The sequence below is a fragment of the Delphinapterus leucas genome, chromosome 17, assembly GCF_059928025.1.
Source record: "Delphinapterus leucas isolate spDelLeu-1000000601 "Yukka" chromosome 17, BTC_Dleu_Yukka2, whole genome shotgun sequence".
Taxonomy (NCBI): domain Eukaryota; kingdom Metazoa; phylum Chordata; class Mammalia; order Artiodactyla; family Monodontidae; genus Delphinapterus; species Delphinapterus leucas.
In genome coordinates, this window is record NC_143145.1 from 18,847,293 (window position 1) to 18,864,769 (window position 17,477).

General features: G+C 40.4%; 1 protein-coding gene across 5 annotated transcripts in view; it reads right to left on the bottom strand.

Annotated features, from left to right (window-relative positions):
- Positions 1 to 17,477, bottom strand: part of DEPTOR (DEP domain containing MTOR interacting protein) — a 186,908-nt gene that overhangs the window by 88,778 nt on the left and 80,653 nt on the right. For all 5 annotated transcript variants that reach the window (XM_089898779.1, XM_089898776.1, XM_089898778.1 and 2 more), the window contains exons 5-6: positions 5,486 to 5,671; positions 3,373 to 3,507 (exon numbers count right to left, since the gene is read on the bottom strand). In XM_089898779.1, coding sequence (XP_089754905.1) covers positions 3,373 to 3,507; positions 5,486 to 5,671 — 321 coding nt within the window. The remainder of the gene's footprint in view (positions 1 to 3,372; positions 3,508 to 5,485; positions 5,672 to 17,477) is intronic.

Genomic DNA, 17,477 nt, shown 5'->3' on the forward strand with positions numbered 1-17,477 from the left:
ACTGGGGAGCTCTTCTGCATAATTAACATGTGCTAGGTACTATGTTAGGTGCTTTAAAGATATTCTATTATTTAATCATCACAAGAACTAATGGGTTCATTTCATCCTTATCCCTATTCTATTTGGGAGGAAACAGAAGCTGAGAAAAGTTAAATAGCTTGCGTCCAAGGCCTCAGAGTCAACGGGAAGCAGAATTAAGATTTAAACTCGGGCTTCCCTGGTGGCGCAGTGGTTGAGAGTCCGCCTGCCAATGCAAAGAGAAGGGGTCCATGGTTGAGGATTCTGACCTTTTTATTCCCTGTCACTCAACTGCCTCCAGGCCCCTACCCACACAATCCCCTCTGGGGTTTATAAACGTGGATGTAGGAATCACACTGTACTTGTGGTATTTGACAATATCGACCATTTATTTTTATTACACTTTTTCCCTATTTTTATTGAGATATAATTGACATATAACATTATATTAGTTTCAGGTTACAACATAATGGTGCATATATTATGAAATGATCAACTACTCCAGTTGACATCATCACCTCACATGGCTACAAACTTTTCTTTTTCTTGAAATGAGAGCTTTTAAGATCTACTCTCTTAGCAACTTTCAAATATACAACCCAGTATCATTAACCATAGTCACCTTGCTGTACATTACATTCCCCAGGACTTACCTATAAACTGGAAATTTGTACCTTTTGACCCCTTTCACCCATCTGGTCCACCCAACCACCAATCCCTGCCCACCGACCAACCCCCCTCTGCCAATCACCAATTTGTTCTCTGTATATATGAGTTTTTTGTTAGATTCCACATACAAGTGAGATCATATAACATTTGTCGTTCTTTGCCTGACTTACTTCACTTAGCACAATGCCCTCAAGGTTCATTCATTTTGTTGCAAATGGCAGGATTTCCTTCATTTTTATGGCTGAATAATACTCCGTTGTGTACGTGTGTATATGTATGTGTGTGTGTGTGTGTGTGTGATATTTCCTTTATCCATTCATCCATTGATGGGCACTTAGGTTGTTTCCATGTCTTGGCTATTATAAATAATGCTGCAATAAACATGGGGGTACAGAGAGCTTTTCAAATTAGTGTTTTCATTTCCTTTCGATAAATACTCAGAAGTGAAATTGCTGGATCACATGGTAGTTCTACTTTTAATTCTTTTTTAAGGAAGCTCCATACTGTTTCCCATAGTGGCTACACCAATTTACATTCCTGTCAATGGTGCAAGAGGGTTCCCTTTTCTCCACACCCTCTCCAGCATTTGTTATGTGTGTTCTTTTTGATGATAGCCATTCTGACAGGGATGAGGTAATATCTCATTGTGGTTTTGAATCACACTATATTGTAATATTTGGCAACAATACTGATCATTTAATACACTTTCTCTCTTATGTTAAAAAATGTAGAAACTTTGAAACCTAGGGAATTATTTCTAGCTTACTCTTTTCATATCCTTGGCAACTTATTTACTCATCACAATGATACTGATTATGTTACTTTCTGTAGCACTTTCTTTATCTGAATTAGGGCATTTATATACAGTGTTAAAAAATATATCCTGATGGATATCTAATGATTAATTTTAAATGCCTTACTGTGAAGCCTGCTTACCTGCTTGAGAGAAAAAAAATCACAGATGAGCTCCCTGCATCTTGGGAACACTCTTAGAGTAAAAGAGAAGCTTGTCAGAATACAGGTAAGACGTAGGACTTAGGAACCACAATGAAGACCTGACAGCTTTGGTCCTTAGAGACCCAAAAAAGGCAACCTGACCTTTCTTTAATGCCTGCATATCAGTAATATTTTCCCTTTGAGTCAAGGGCCTAAGGAGAAAGAGGAAACAATGCAAACCTACCTCAGGGAAGATGAATGTGTAATTTAAGCAATTAACACTTTGTTCCTTCTTCTACTCTGGTAAGCGATCAAAAACATGTAAAATGGCTTGAGCACAATTAACCCTTTCCTGAAATTGAACGCTTTTGATTCTAACTTGGAGGTATCAGATTTCTACCAGGGCTTCAAACATGCTACATCAAACAATATAGTTCTTCTCATTCTACCTTATCAGCAGTGCTCTATTAATTGAAAAACCTGGTAATATATGGGTGCTGGAAGATTTTCCAGCCAGAGACAGTGTGGAAGCAAGTTTCTTCATTCACTTGCAGGTTACAACTTTATTCTTAGAGCTAACCCTCCAAAAGACAGCAAAAAAAGAAGAAAAAAAGAAAAAAAAAGTTAGATGAAGAAAAATACCTAGACAACAGCATTAGATGACTGTTTTCTCTTAAAGCCCTTTAACAACATCTATTTGTCCTTATTCTCATGAGTGCATTTTTTTTTTTTCCTCAAAGAGATGATGTGCTCACTGAGGGATGGGGTCATGACCTCTCATCTTTGTATCCCCAACATCTGGTAATAAGGAAACGGCATGAACAAAGGAACAAAGTGCCTTCCCTGAAGGTGATACACGGAACTGAGGGTGGACAGGGCACTAAACAAATGGAGCGGAAGGTGTTTTCAAGGCCATGGTTATCACGATGGACCAGGCAAGCTAATCCTGGAAAGGAGGTGGGTGAGCACAGTGAGAAGGTGGTGGTATCGATGGGTTACAGGTTCCTGTGGGGCTTGAAGAACTGATTAGATCTAAGTACAAGTTCATTAACAATCTTTGTGCCTAGGTTTTTTTTTGTGGAATGTAAAAGCCATGGAGGTTGATGAGTAGAGTTTGAAACCCCAAGGCACCAAGAGTCCACTGCAGGGGTGGCTAGGTTTGCAGAGATCCAAGCTTCTTCCTTAGGGGTGCGGAGACCCAACAGATCTTTGCATCACTTGCAGTCTGGGGCAGCGCTATCTCCCCTGCTGTTTGCTGCTCAAACCTTCCTTCAGGACTGAGTGTTTCCTCCCAGTGCTGGGACTGCTAACAGCAGACAGCCCTCAGACAGCCAGTGTTCTCAACTGTCCTTGGAACTCTCTCTCCAAAGACAGCCGCTTTCCCCAGGTCACGTCTTCCTCCCAGGGGCAGCCAACATCCAATGACTGATCAAGGTGAGGGTATAAAAGCCTGGCCACCTCACCCCAAATCGGGACAACTCTCAAAGACCCTCCCAACTCCAGAGCTCCACCTGGGGCGAGCCGCAGCCTTCACGGGGACTGCACTCCAGCCCAATTCTCCCTCGGCCCAAACCCACGTCCTTCCCTTGCATCCAAGGGGTGCTGTCCCCCAAGAGCACAATGTAACAAGATACTCCCATGCTAGTCTCCCTCTGCCTGAGAATCCGCTTCCCGGGGAGCCCCACCTGCACACAGGCCCGGGTCCCCCACAGTCACGGTCAGAGACGGGGCCGCTTGTCAGCCACTCACCAGACTTGGGGTTGCAGAGCACGGGGGGGCTGCCGCTGGCGGGGGGGCTGCCGCTGAAGTAGCCGCTGCCGCCGCAGCTGCTCATGCTGCTTCTCCGCATGGCAGACACGATCTTGACCTCCTTGCTGGGGCTGACTGTGGGCCGGGAACACACAGAGTCACCGACGGTGATGGTCTCGGCTCCCCAGAGCATGCACGCTGGCTTTCAGCTGCCAGGTACAGTGAGGCAGGTCACGTGTGCCGGAATAAAGCACTCTGGCCTTGGCGTCGAAAAAGCAAGGGTTTGAGTGGCAGCTCTGCCCCTGACGAATAGCACAGCCTGGGGCCATTCCCTCCGGTTTTCTAAATGTACAGTTTCCCCAACTGTAAAGTGGGCAGAATGCCATCTCACGGGACTGGTGCAAGGAGTGGATTATATATTTAAAAGTACTCAGTTACGTAAAATATTATTTTAAGAACTACCGAGTCCACGCTAAGCATCCCTGAGAGGATGTAAATTAAGTGCTGGCGAGACGCTTAATGAGTTAACAGTGATGATAAGTGCCTCCTGGTTGAAGATTAAATCTTTAATCGCCCAGAGCCACAGAAGGAGATTAAAACACAGAGCACAACTTCAGGCTTTGAAGGTGTATGTGAGGCAGCAGCTTCAGTGATATGATCTCGTTTTCTCCACTATGGAGTTGGCTGGCTCTCAACAAGGGAAAGACAGCAAGGCATATGATCCAATGAAAGAAACCATGAAGAGTGCTCTGCTCAGTGCCCGGCACATGGGAAGCACAAAATCAAGGCTGGCTTTTATGGTGACCATGGTTACTGTATCCTTCTCATCACTTGTTCACGTCTACGGGGCCCACTGAAAAACAGGCAAACCTCAGTACCAGCGAAGACGTGAACGGTTCCTCTGCAACTGCAGGAGACGGCAGCCTTAGGGACACACAGCTGGTGCGCATCTAAGCACAGGCCTAGGCTTCTGACCCTTGGTTAGTGTTTACTTTCCTGGAGTGGCTACTGGCTCCTTCTCTGCTCCATCCCAGCTGTGTCTGAGGAACCTGGGATGTAGAAGGTTGGGTAGGAGCCAGTATAATATAAGCACTGGGATAAGACAGAACTGGTGCAAGACCCAGCCCTGTCCATCACTTTCTAGCTGTGTGACCTTGGGTAAGCCACTCAACTTCTCCATGCCTCAGTTTCTTCACCTGTAAAATGGAGACAAGAAAAGTCTTTCCTCGAAGAGTAATAGTGAGAATTAAGTGAGAAAATGTATGCAACTAAGCTTGGATCTGTGCCAAGGGCACAGAAAGTTCTCAATACATCTAGTTGTAAGTGTTCTCACGGTCCGCTCCTATTCATAACCAAGACACATTTTCATTTTGCTCTGGGTTTTGGGTGAAGCCCATAACTTCCAAACCTTAGGCCAATCAGTTTCTCAAGTCAATGTCAAGTTTTCAGAGGAGTTGAAGATATCCTGTTAAGCACCTCACCCACTTACACAGAATGACACATCAAGTTAACCTTTTCTGGGTGAATGGGATTATTTTATATTTTGTTTAAATGGGGTTATCTTTGCAAACATCAGTCATCATTTCTGTCCAGGTTAATTGTCAACATGGGACAGTCTGACCTAACATATAATGTCCCAGGCTGTGCTTTCTGAGCACCCGTGTCTACCTTTCACAGTTTTAACTTGTTCTGTGTGATGGATTGATAATCAGTTGTCTTTTAGTTGTATATGCCCTAAGAAGACTTTATTCGTCCTTAAAATATATAGCTTCTCAATGCTGTGACTTAGAAAACTGGATAACTAACGATATGTAAGGATTGTTTGTAAATGAAAGTAAATAAGGTAGGAGTGAGAGCTTGAGTGGTCTTCTATAATTCAAATACATAGTGTTATAAAACAGATTTCTTAGCATGTATGTTGGCTGCACAGGAACAATCTGGTTGTATGTGTGTATGGTTTCTTTTGGGGGGGGTAATAAATAAATAAATAAAATTTTGGTTATAAATAAATACAAATTTGCTGGAGAACAGAATTTCACAAAGGTGAGTTACAACTATGCTATTTCTCAAAAGACAGATATATATGATCAAACAAACAAGGGAACTGACATACCTGACATAAAACTGGTAGATTTCCGATTGTCATGGCTCTGCTTCCTCAGGCAGAAGGGGCTGTCATGAGTTTCCTGGGAGGAGGGGGATTTTTCATTGAGCAGCTCCATCAGTCTTCGCCTCCGCCGGAAGTTCATTCTGAACTGGTAGAGAAGATTGCTGTCCACAAACGGGTGCTTGTTGGACACTGGGGAGAAGAAACAGTAGATGAGGGCTGCCTGGCCACTAAGCACTGTAGCCAGGAGACTCCAGCCAACAGGAGGAAAAGTCTTGAGAAAGGGTTTAGTTCTACAGATGTCCCAGGAGCTTGCAGTCCACACATGGTCCCAGATTCTTTCCACATGTCATGCATTTAAAAAATTTGCTAACCAATTCCTCTGGGGGAACTCTGCCTGATCTCACCCCAATCTAAGCTATACTCCTCCTGGTATTGTGCAGGCTCCTACTTTACCTCCATCTGAGCACTTGTCACACACGCTCTCATTGTCCCTCAACTTCTCTGTCTTTCCCACTAACCTCTAGGCTCTTTGGGGCAGTGATCATGGCTTCATTTAGTCATGTGTCCACTGGGCCCAGCACACTGCTTGTCCCAGAGCAGCACGGCCATTCATTTTTAAACTTTTTATCTTGTGATAATTATAGACTCATGGAGAGTTGCAAAATAATATAGAGACCACATAGTATATGATTCCATTCATATGAAATATCCAGAACAAGGAAATGTACAGACACAGAGTAGACTGGGTGGTTGCCAGGGGCTGGAGGGGATCTAGGGGGTTGGGGATGTTAACTAAAGTGTGAGATTCCTTTTTGAGGTGATAAAAATGGTCTAAAATTGACTGTGGTGATGCTTGCATATATCTGTGAATATACTAAAAACCAATGAATGGTATGCTTTAATATGAGTGAATGGTATGGTATGTGAACTATATCTCACCAAAGCTGCTGAAAAAATCAACAGCAACAAGAAACAGTAGAGTCCCCGTGTACTCTTCACCCAGATTCCCCCAATGGTTTCATCTTACAGAAATAACAAAAGTACAATATCAGACAAAGACACTGACATTAGTACAATCTATAGACTTTATTCAGATTTCACCAGTTTTTACGTGCACTCATTTGTGTGTGTGTGTGTGTGTGTGTGTGTGTGTGTGTATTTTTAGGCAATTTTATCACATGTACTGATCTCTGTAACCACCACACTCAAAGCACAGGACTGTTCCATCATGACCAAGGGACTCCCTCATGCTAACCCCTGATAGCCTCCTACCCCAAATCCTTAATGTCTGGCAACCATTAGTATGTTCTCCACCTCTGCAATGTCACCATTTAGAGAATTTTATAGAAATGGAATTAAACATTATGTAGCTGTTTAAGATTGATGCTAAATGAATGAATGGCTATCCAGATAAAGGCTGGTTACTTCCCAAGGAAAATCTACACTTTTGAGCACCTAATCACGCCAGGCCATCAACTCAAAATCAATAATAACACTAGCTAACCTTCATACAGCATTTTCTATGAATTCAGCATTATTTTAAATGCTTCATTTGTATTAATTCCTTTAATTTTAACAACAGTCTGGGGTATAGTTACTGTTACTTTCTTCCTTATTTTTTGATGAAGAAACTGAAGCCCAGAGATAGGAGTAAGACCCAAAGAAGACACAGTAAATGGCAGAGGTAGAAATATAACTACAGTATCTGACTCCAGAGTTCAAGTTCCAAATTATTACTCTCAACTGCCTCTCTGAAAAACAATTCCTGTGCTTCTTTAGGTTCTCATAAAGAACTGAAGTAATGTTACATAAAACTGCTAATGTATGGCTACCAGGCTAAATTTACATCCAATTCTACATTACCATTTATATCTCGGGGATCTATTGTGGTCTATTCGCAAGTTTATATTTTGAGTTCTAATCGTGGAGTTGTGAAACAGGCAAGACATCAAGCTCCAAAAGCCATGTTCCTAGGCCATTTTGTCTCTGGGAAGTAACCAGGAACCCTGCAAACTGGCCAGCGTCATGCTGAAGTCCCAACCCCCCAAAACTGAAAACAATTGAATAGATTTTACAAAAATATATATATAATGAGCACGTGAGAAGCTCAACCTCATTAGTTAATATGGAAATGCAAATTAAAATCACAATGAGATGCCACTTCACACCCACTAGAATCACTAAAATAAAAAGAATGACAGCATCAAATGTCGGTGAGGATATGGAGCAACTGGAACTCTCATTTTGCAGGCAGGAATATAAATGGTAAAATCAGGTTGGAGAATATTCTGACAGATCTTATAAAGTTATACACATATCTACCCTATGTCCCCACAGTTCTTAGGGATCCACCCAAAACAAATGAAAACATATATCGCCCAAAATGTTCATTGCAGCCTTATTCATAATAGCCAAAAACTGGGGACAACCTGTCCATCAACAGGAGAATGGATAAGTAAATTGTAGATACAATGAAACACTACTTGACAATAAAAAGGAATGAGCTGCTGACACATAAAACAACGTGGATTAATATCAAAAGCATTAAGTTGAGTGAGAAAAGGCAGACACAAAAAACATACACTGAGTGACTTAATTTATATGAGGTTCAAGAATAGAGGAAATTCACATATAATGACAGAAATCAGAAAGGGGAAGGGGAGAGGATTGACTGGAAAGGAGTAGGAGGAAACTTTCTGGGGTGATGAAAATGTTCTATATCTTGTTTTTACATGAATATATACATTGTCAAAATGCACCAGACTAAACATTTAAGATATGTATATTTCATTGTAGGTTAAGTATATGTATCTTAATAAAAAGGAAACAAACAACAACAACAACAAATCTTATAAATGGACTGGGAGACTAGGAACAACAGAGTCTTAACAGGGACTTCCCTGGTGGTCCAGTGGTAAAGAATCCACCTTCCAATGCAGGGGGCACGGGTTCGATCCCTGGTCAGGGAACTAAGATCCCACATACCGCGGGCAACTAAGTCCGTGTGCCACAGATACAGAGCCCACGTGCCCTGGAGCCCGCGGGCCACAACGAGAAAGAAGGCCATGCACCTCAACGAAGACCCCGCATGCCGCAACTAAGACCCGACACAGACAAAAATAATAAATTAAAAACAAAAACAAAAACAAAAATAGAGCTTAACACTGTAAACCCACATTGCCAATATAAGATGCTACATAATGTTAATGCCCAAATAATCGTTTGGCTATTAACCACTGGGCATACGGTCAGTCTCAGAAAGGAGTGGTCCTATTATAGTATAATTCACCCACTTAATGTGCATAGTTCTATATATATTCTAGTCTATAATATATTCCCAGAGTTGTGCATCCCATCATCACAATCAATTTTAAAGCATGTCCATCACCCCCAAAAGAAACCCAACACTCCTTAGCTATCACTTCCAATCTGCCCATAACCCCTAGGCAACCCCTAGGCAAGCACTAATCAACTTTCTGTCTCTGTAGATTTGTCTATGTTGGGCATTTCATATAAATAGAGTCATATAAGATATGGTCCATTGTGACTTGCTTCTTTCATTTGGCATAATGTTTACAAGGTTTATCCATGTAATGCCATGTATTGGTACTTCACTACTTTTTACTGCCAAATAATGTTCCATTGTATGGACATACTATATTTTGTTTATCCATGCATCAGTTGATGGACACTTGAGTTGTTTTCACTTCCTGGTTATAATGAATAATGTTATTAACATTCATATACAAATTTTTGTGTGGACGTATGTATTCATTTCTCTTAGGTTTACAACTAGGAGTAGAATGGCAGGATCACATGGTAACCCTATATTGTATGCCAGATTCTTCTCCAAAGAGGATGCCCCATTTTACATTCCCACCAACAGAGTAGGGGGTCCTAATTGTTCCACACTCTTAGCAACCCTTGTTATTCTCTATCTTTTTTGTTACACTTGTCCTAATGGCTGTGTAGTGGTATCTTATTGTGATTTTGACTTGCATTTCCATGACGGCTTATAACGTTGAACATATTTTTATGCCCTTATTGTCTATGTGCCTATCTTCTTTGGAGAACTGTCTATCCAAATCCTTTGTCTATTTTTTAATTGGATTGTCTTTAAAAAAAAAGAGATTTATTTTTTAAAGCAGTTTTAGGTTCACAGCAAAACTGAGCAGAAAGTGCAGAGTTCTCATATACTCTCTGCCCCCCAACACACAACTTTGCTCTACCATCAATTATCGAGAAAGGAACAGATGTTACAATTGATGAATGTACACTAATACATCATTATTATCCAGAGTCCATAGTTTACATTAGGGTTCACCTTGATGTTGAACATTCCACAGATTTTGTCAGATGTATCTACCATTATATTGGGTTGGCCAAAAAAGTTCATTCAGGTTTTTTCTGTAAGATGTTACGGTATATAGTATCATACAGACTATTTTTGCTGTTCAAACAGGCTCTACTAGCTATGCTAGTAGCTTACTTGCTATATGCCACTGTACTAACTTTACAAATATTATACAATACCATCCTCACAATCACTCTGTAAGTGATTTACAGTGCAAGAATTGAGACTGAAGTTACTTCAGTAACTTCCCCAAGGCCACACAACGTTGGCTTCTGATCCAAAAGCAACATGTTTACTTAGAAACACAGGCCACAAGAGATTGGAAAAGACTCTAAAGTTATAGTAAAATGTCACCTTATCCAACACTCAACTTCCATGTTCATCACAGAGTACATTTTTATTTTCTTTCTGTCACCCATACACCTAGCGATCGGCAGTCTTTTTGTGACACCACACTGTAGTGTAATATGGGTTTATTTGCTTGGGGGAGCACATCTCTTTCCCCAACTAAGTCACTCTGCTTGAGAGCCTGGGCTGTGTCTTAATCATTGTGGCATCCTCAAACCCTAGACTACTACATGTTTGGGTCAGAGTAGGTGCTCTGTAAACGGCTAGAAGTGAATTGTCCATGGTGGGTAGACAAAGGGATACGAAGCACATCCAGAATACAGCTAACTCTGAACTACCTAGTGGCTAGTTATGTAGCAACCAGTCAACCTGTGGGCTCATGGTATGTCATGAAGAGTGTGTTGGGCCATGGGGAAATTGCAACATTAAGGACAATGGATTTAGTTTTTCCTAAAAATAAGTATATTCCATTTAAAGGCTTTCATTTATTCTAAAATTATATCATCACAACTTTTTTGTTGTTCATTCACCCGCCCATTTATTCAACTAACGTTTATTGAGTCAGGATGACTATATGCCAGGTATTTTTCTTGCCCAGTGTTTTATGAAATTATGGTAAAAACAGAAGTTCTTTTTTTTAAGTATTCATTCTTGGCAAAAATTTTTTTTTGGACTGTGAAATTCAAAAATTCTATAAACCACTGGGAAAATAATCTAATACAATGTATTAAGAATCACATTAACCCTTTTATCAATAATGTTTACTGGTTCAACAGCCTCCTTGGGTATTTCACAAACAGAATCACATCGCTTCTAGGTCAACACCAGCAAATGCAATCTAGGGTTGTGACTGTATTTATCATCCACATTTGCTAATGAATAACTCTTCTGGTTACATGAATATCAGAGTCTCAGAAATGTGGGTCCCTATCAAGAGAGTACACCCTGCTAAAATTTAACTTAATGATTCATATAGGTGTTTCACAATCTTTAAATCGTGATAAACTATTCACTTCAGCTAAATGAATGATGTCGGCCACAAAGACAAACACATCTAATTCAGTGATAATTCTGCATGTTCTCAGTAAATAATACATTCTTGCATTCAGGAGATACTAAATGCATCTTGAACCAAAAGATAAGCCAATTACACTTTGATATGATATCTACAAATAGTAGCTCTTTCAATAGTCAAGTTTTTACATAAATTTAGCACATTACTACATTCAATAATACTATAATACGGGACTTCCCTGGTGGTGTGGTGGTTAAGAATCCACCTGCCAATGGAGGGGACATGGGTTCGATCCCTGGTCCAGGAAGATCCCACATGCCACAGAGGAACTAAGCCCGTGCATCACAACTACTGAGCCTGAGCTCTAGAGCCTGTGAGTCACAACTACTGAAGGCGGTACCCCCTAGAGCCCGTGCTCTGCAACAAGAGAAGCCACTGCAATGAGAAGCCCGTGCAGCAACGAAGACCCAATGCAGCCAAAATAAATAAATAAATGAAATATAAATAAAATTTTTAAAATGCTATAATACAAGTTTATAGATAAGTTATTTATTTCTGGCAACCTGTTCTGAGTTTAGGATGATTTTTTAAATCCTCAAGGTGACTTTGGCAACAGTATCTTAAATTATAACCTGAAAATACATGGTACTGTATATAGCCTTATTAACACCTATTGTTTTGTCTTTGTACAGTGAATTACACAGAACATTGGCTTTGGTATAAATAAATCCAGAAAAGCATTTGAATCTAAACGAATTCCATAACAGATAAAAGTACTTTAAAAATATTTTTAATTGAAGTGGAAATTTGACTACTAAGTTAACCTCCTCAGGCTTTGACTACTGAGTCAGAGATTAATTCACCCCCATTCCCCACCTCCCCAGTATGGTACCACCTCTATCTTAAAGGGTAAACATACTATCTAAGATAAGATACAAGGACTAAGTTTAAATAGGCTTTACTCATCACATTCTCTTTCCAGTAGTGTACATGACCTTAAACATGACCAAATCAGGGAAAACCAGGACTGGATGAGATAGTGGACTATCCATGTAAAGCGTAATGTCAAGCAGATTGTAAGAAGGCAATAAATTGCACTTTTGGGGCTTCCCTGGTGGCACAGTGGTTAAGAATCCACCTGCCAGTGCAGGGGACACAGGTTCGAGCCCTGGCCTGGGAAGATCCCACATGCTGCGGAGCAACTAAGCCCCTGCACCACAACTACTGAGCCTGCGCTCTAGAGCCCGCAAGCCACAACTACCGAGCCTGCGTGCCACAACTACTGAAGCCTGCGCTCTGGAGCCCATGAGCCACAACTACTGAGCCCGTGTGCCACAACTACTGAAGTCCGCAGGCCTAGAGCCCGTGCTCTGCAACAAGAGAAGCCACGACAATGAGAAGCCCGTGCACCGCGACGAAGAGTAGCCCCCACTCAGCGCAGCTAGAGAAAGCCCGCACGCAGCAATGAAGACCCAACGCAGCCAAAAATAAATAAATAAATATACATGAAAAATAAATAAATAAGAACATTCAATTAAAAAATTGCACTTTTGTTATTTTACAACGACTGTTGTTGTCTTTACTGTGACCATCATTTGCTGGTGACATACTGCCATGTGACTTATGGGAATTCAACTTTGTGAGACACTACATCTAACGCCCCACTTCAATTTTCAAGGACTTATTTGGGTGTTAGGGCCTCGGGAGCAGCCACATGAAGGTCTCCATGTGTTCATCCTCCAGCTGTGTGTCTGGCACAGATGGAGTCAAATTCTTCTCTCAGAAGAGAGAAGTGACAATTGCATGTGTTACTTGCATTGTTTTCAATGAATTATTTGACTTTTAAAAGGATTCTTTATTTTTTACCCTCTCATTAAAAGTTTAATAACATGAACAGAGTTTCATACATTTGCTTCGTTTGTGAGTGTAGCCCTAGGTATAACAAAGATAATCGTAGCTACAAAAGCTAAGAGTGCAGGTAGACAGCTATATTACAGCATCAATCAATCACACGTGACATCATTCATTTATTCAACCGAGTACCTAGTAAGTGACACGCAGGATCCCAGCCATCTATCCTAACATGCTGATTGGAATATGACACCTCCGTCTGCTCATCCTTTCAAGCTCATCAATACCAAAGTCTTCTAAAAGAGACATTGTTTCATATAAGAAGAAAGCAGTTAAGTTGGGATTTTTCTGAAAACTCTCTTAATGCTAAATAACTTTTAGAAAACAGTATCATGCAATGAAAAGCAAAGGTTCTAGAGTCAGAAAAGCTCGGTTTTGCTCCCAGTTCTGCCACCTTTATGAACTGAGTGATTAGGGCAACTTACTAAATTTAAGCCTCAAATTTTTTGCATAGTTTTGCTGTGAAGAAGAAATGGGATAATTTACATAAGAGATTTGAAATGGTATCTGACATATAGTGTTTTAAGTGTTCTTCTCAGATTCCTAAAGATTGACTTTAGCTTTTGGTCGCTTAAGTTCTTGCACAGAACCCATTTCTTCTGTCTTTTCTGCCCTTCTTTTAAGAACACTTTGCCCAGCTCCCACGAGCAGTTCTGTCATCTCTCACTTGAGAAAAATATGAAATCTTAACCAGATGTCCAGTTCAAGCTTGGCAAGTATCCCACTGGAAAATAATTAAATCTCAGAAGTCAAAGAAAAGCGAGAAATAAAAGGAGTGAGTTAAGACACAGGAAGTTTTAAGAATTAGTTTAAGGAAGCCAAAGATTTCTTTTGTTTTGCCATAAATTACATATGTAGAGTCTCAAGAAATAAAAATGGCTAAAGGGCATATAGTTTATATTCCAGAGAGAGAGATGCATTGATTCTTTCTACACTTTAACATGACACTCTCCAAATGAAATGCAAAAATCATTTGCTACATAAGCAATTTGCTCTTTGTTAAACACAGAAGAAATACCCTAAGAGCTAAGGGGGAAAAAATTAAACAGAAGGAAAGAAAAATCAAGGAGGAGAACAGCGACTGGTGTCTCTAAATCTTGAGGTCATTCCAATTCTTCATTTCTTAGATCCCAATGCTATACAGGACCTATATATTAGAGTAAATGTTGTGACATATATAATTTAACAAATTTCATTCTTTGCTCCTTGAGAATATATATATATTTTTTAAAATGGGCACATCACCACTGTTTGCAGCTATACAAGAACCAAAATTGATGTCTAGCAACAGACGAATAGTTGACTGAATTGCTCCTGGAGAAGATTAATCTCTAAGCAGGAGGAAGTAAGGAGAGACAATGTTCAACTCAGTATCTACTGTTCTAGTTGTGCTTTTATCACAGCTGTAATTGAAAACTGACAACTTCTTACTCATCCAATTTATAATTTCTGGGACTTTCCAAGCATTCTCTTTTTATTGGTGGAATTCTCTAGAGGCTTGGCTTGGCTTAGTATTAAGTGAGACATAAAACAAGAGGAAAAGCAGAAACAGCCAGAAAGCTGAAGCAATGTAAATACAAGACAATCTTATTGCTTAGGGAAATGGGGGATTTAGAAGCACTAAACTCCCAATGTTCATATTTGGTAAAAGAAAACAGATCCCTATTCACTGTATGCCTTCACTTTTTTAAAAAAATTAATTTATGTATTTAGTTTTGGCTGCATTGGGTCTTCGTTGCTGCACACGGGCTTTCTCTAGTTGTGGCGAGCGGGGGCTACTCTTCGTTGCGGTGCGCGGGCTTCTCATTGCGGTGGCTTCTCTTGTTGCGGAGCACAGGCTCTAGGCGCTTTAGTAGTTGAGACACGCGGGCTCAGTAGTTGTGGCTCACGGGCTCTAGAGTGCAGGCTCAGTAGTTGTGGCGCACGGGTTTAGGTGCTCCACGGCATGTGGGATCTTCCCGGACCAGGGCTCAAACCCGTGTCCCCTGCACTGGCAGGCAGATTCCTAACTACTGCGCCACCAGGGAAGTCTGCCTTCACTTTTCAGAAAGCATGAGGGGAACGTCATGGAGTCTACCAAAATCATAAAGTGACACAGTTCAGATATATTCTTTTGGTGGATAATGTGGCTACATTTTTTCTCTTATAAATTAGGATGAGTTAGCAAAGAAAGGAATTTTTTAAAGCTGATTATCTGAAAGAAGGAGAATTGGCTTCTATTCCATTCACACATATGTTCTAAGGATGAATATAAAAACTTATCATCTTAAGCCCTGTAAGTTCCGCTGAATATAAGACATTTTAGGCTACTTATCTAGCTGGAGAGAGGAAGATCACATACCTTCATCCATCCTTGAAATGTCTGCTGGCAGATGACATAACACAACAGACATCATGAAATAAGTAACTGAATCCAGCAGTGTGATAAGAAAGTAAGAAGGTGGTGGTGAGGAAGGGGGAGGGGGAAAGAATGTGTGTACATCAACTGTCCCCTGAATAGCACTTCATCAGAACTTTTAAAAAGTTTTAGAATTTAGAAGAGTCAAAAGAGGGCTTAGACAGGGGAATAAGGATAATGACTATTATAATGGGGAAGAAAAAAGACCAGCAAAGGATGAGGCTGGGGGGGCTGTGACTAGTCCTGCAAGTTGGTGTCAACGCTAAAATGTCTTCAAGGTCACCTTCCAGGCAGAAGGCCCTCCCTGGCTGTGATTAACATCGTTATCATCAGAACATCGCACAGCAGCAAAGGTGGGCATGGCTCACCACTTCACCCAGTGTGCGATGGTGGGTGAAGGATCTTTCTGGGCCGTCAAGGATGTCACTCTATCCTACCACTGGCTCCATTCCTCTTGTTTTCTTTTTTATATCCCACTGATCCTTATAGCTCCTCCTGAAAGGACATTAGCACCTACAGACATTGCTTAAGAGGACTGACAAACTTTAAGGATTAAGAGGTGGCAGATCTAGTCCTCAGACATTTGCGTTAATAAAAGGCAAATAAATTCTGCCTATGAAACTGCTGCACCTTCCCTGCCAACAAAAGCTTTCAGTTGTTTCACATGTCCAGGTATGGATTTGCACTCTTTTGCCTCCCTGCTCCTGCTAGATCACAGTCCTACAGAGTCCAAGCACTTTATGTCACTTAGTACGCTGCACATTTAAAAAATTGTCAGAACTAAAATACATAAATATTATGCTTTTTAAATCATGTGTCTGTTGGAAAATATGAATTGAGCATTAATTACAACAGAAGATGAAAGCTATTCTTTCAAGAAAATCTAAACTCTACTTAAAGCCATAACTACCCATCTCAAACCATCCTAAAGGGATGCAGGAGTTGAAAGAGCTCTGTTTTCCAAAGCAGCACAAGTCCTTGATTCGAGGTTAGGCAATTATGCCACACAAGGACAGTTAGGTGCCTGAGATACAAAACTCTTCAAAAGGCAATACCAACAGTCAGTCAGAGAACTAAAATAATTACTTCCTGAGTACTGACAATATTAAGAAGAGGATATGAAAGCAGAAAATTGATTTTAGGGCATAAAGTTCTATGAATTGATATTACTGAAACAAAACACTTCATATACACAAAGTTAGAACCCAATTACACTTATTTAATTGGCTGAAGGGAGGAAAGGAGATGGAAAAGAGGAAAAACGATCCAAGTAACTTCAGTAAGATTGCAGAAAAGATGAAAATCAAAACATGACACTGTAATTGTACGGGTTTCTGCTGCTTCTGTGTCTTACTGCGAGAAAAGTAAAGGTAATAAACAGATGCAAGGTCAAATTATATTTTATTCTTCTCTATGCATCTTTAAATAACAGCTGGGTGCATTCCAAAGCCTAGAACCTCATGTTGTTAGTGATAAAATTCAGAACAAAGAGTATGTTTTTCAAAAATGAGGTTGTTTTTCAGAGACTAATTCATATTGTAAGTGCAGAGAGGTCTGAAAACAAATTTACTTTGTCTGGCAAATGAAATCCTTCATATGCGTAATTCAATGAAAGAAATCTGTAACTCTGTTCTAGAGCCTTTGGAATTGTTGGCATAAATCCAAGGGCCTTCAGTGTTGATTTATTTTTAGAAGTATATATTCAGCATAGAGTATGTGTAAGATATTAAGACCAGCAATGGATGAGGCCATTAAACGTATATTAATCTCTACCCACCAAGGCATCTGATGACGAGGATACATTGATGATAACAATAATAAGAGTAGCAATCAGCTAACATTTACTAAGTGGTACACATGGCATGATTATATCATTCAGTTCTCAAAGCAGCAGAGAGAGCTATTATAATTATTTGTATTTTACAGATGAGATTACACAAGGTCAACTTGCCCAAGGTCCCATAGTCAT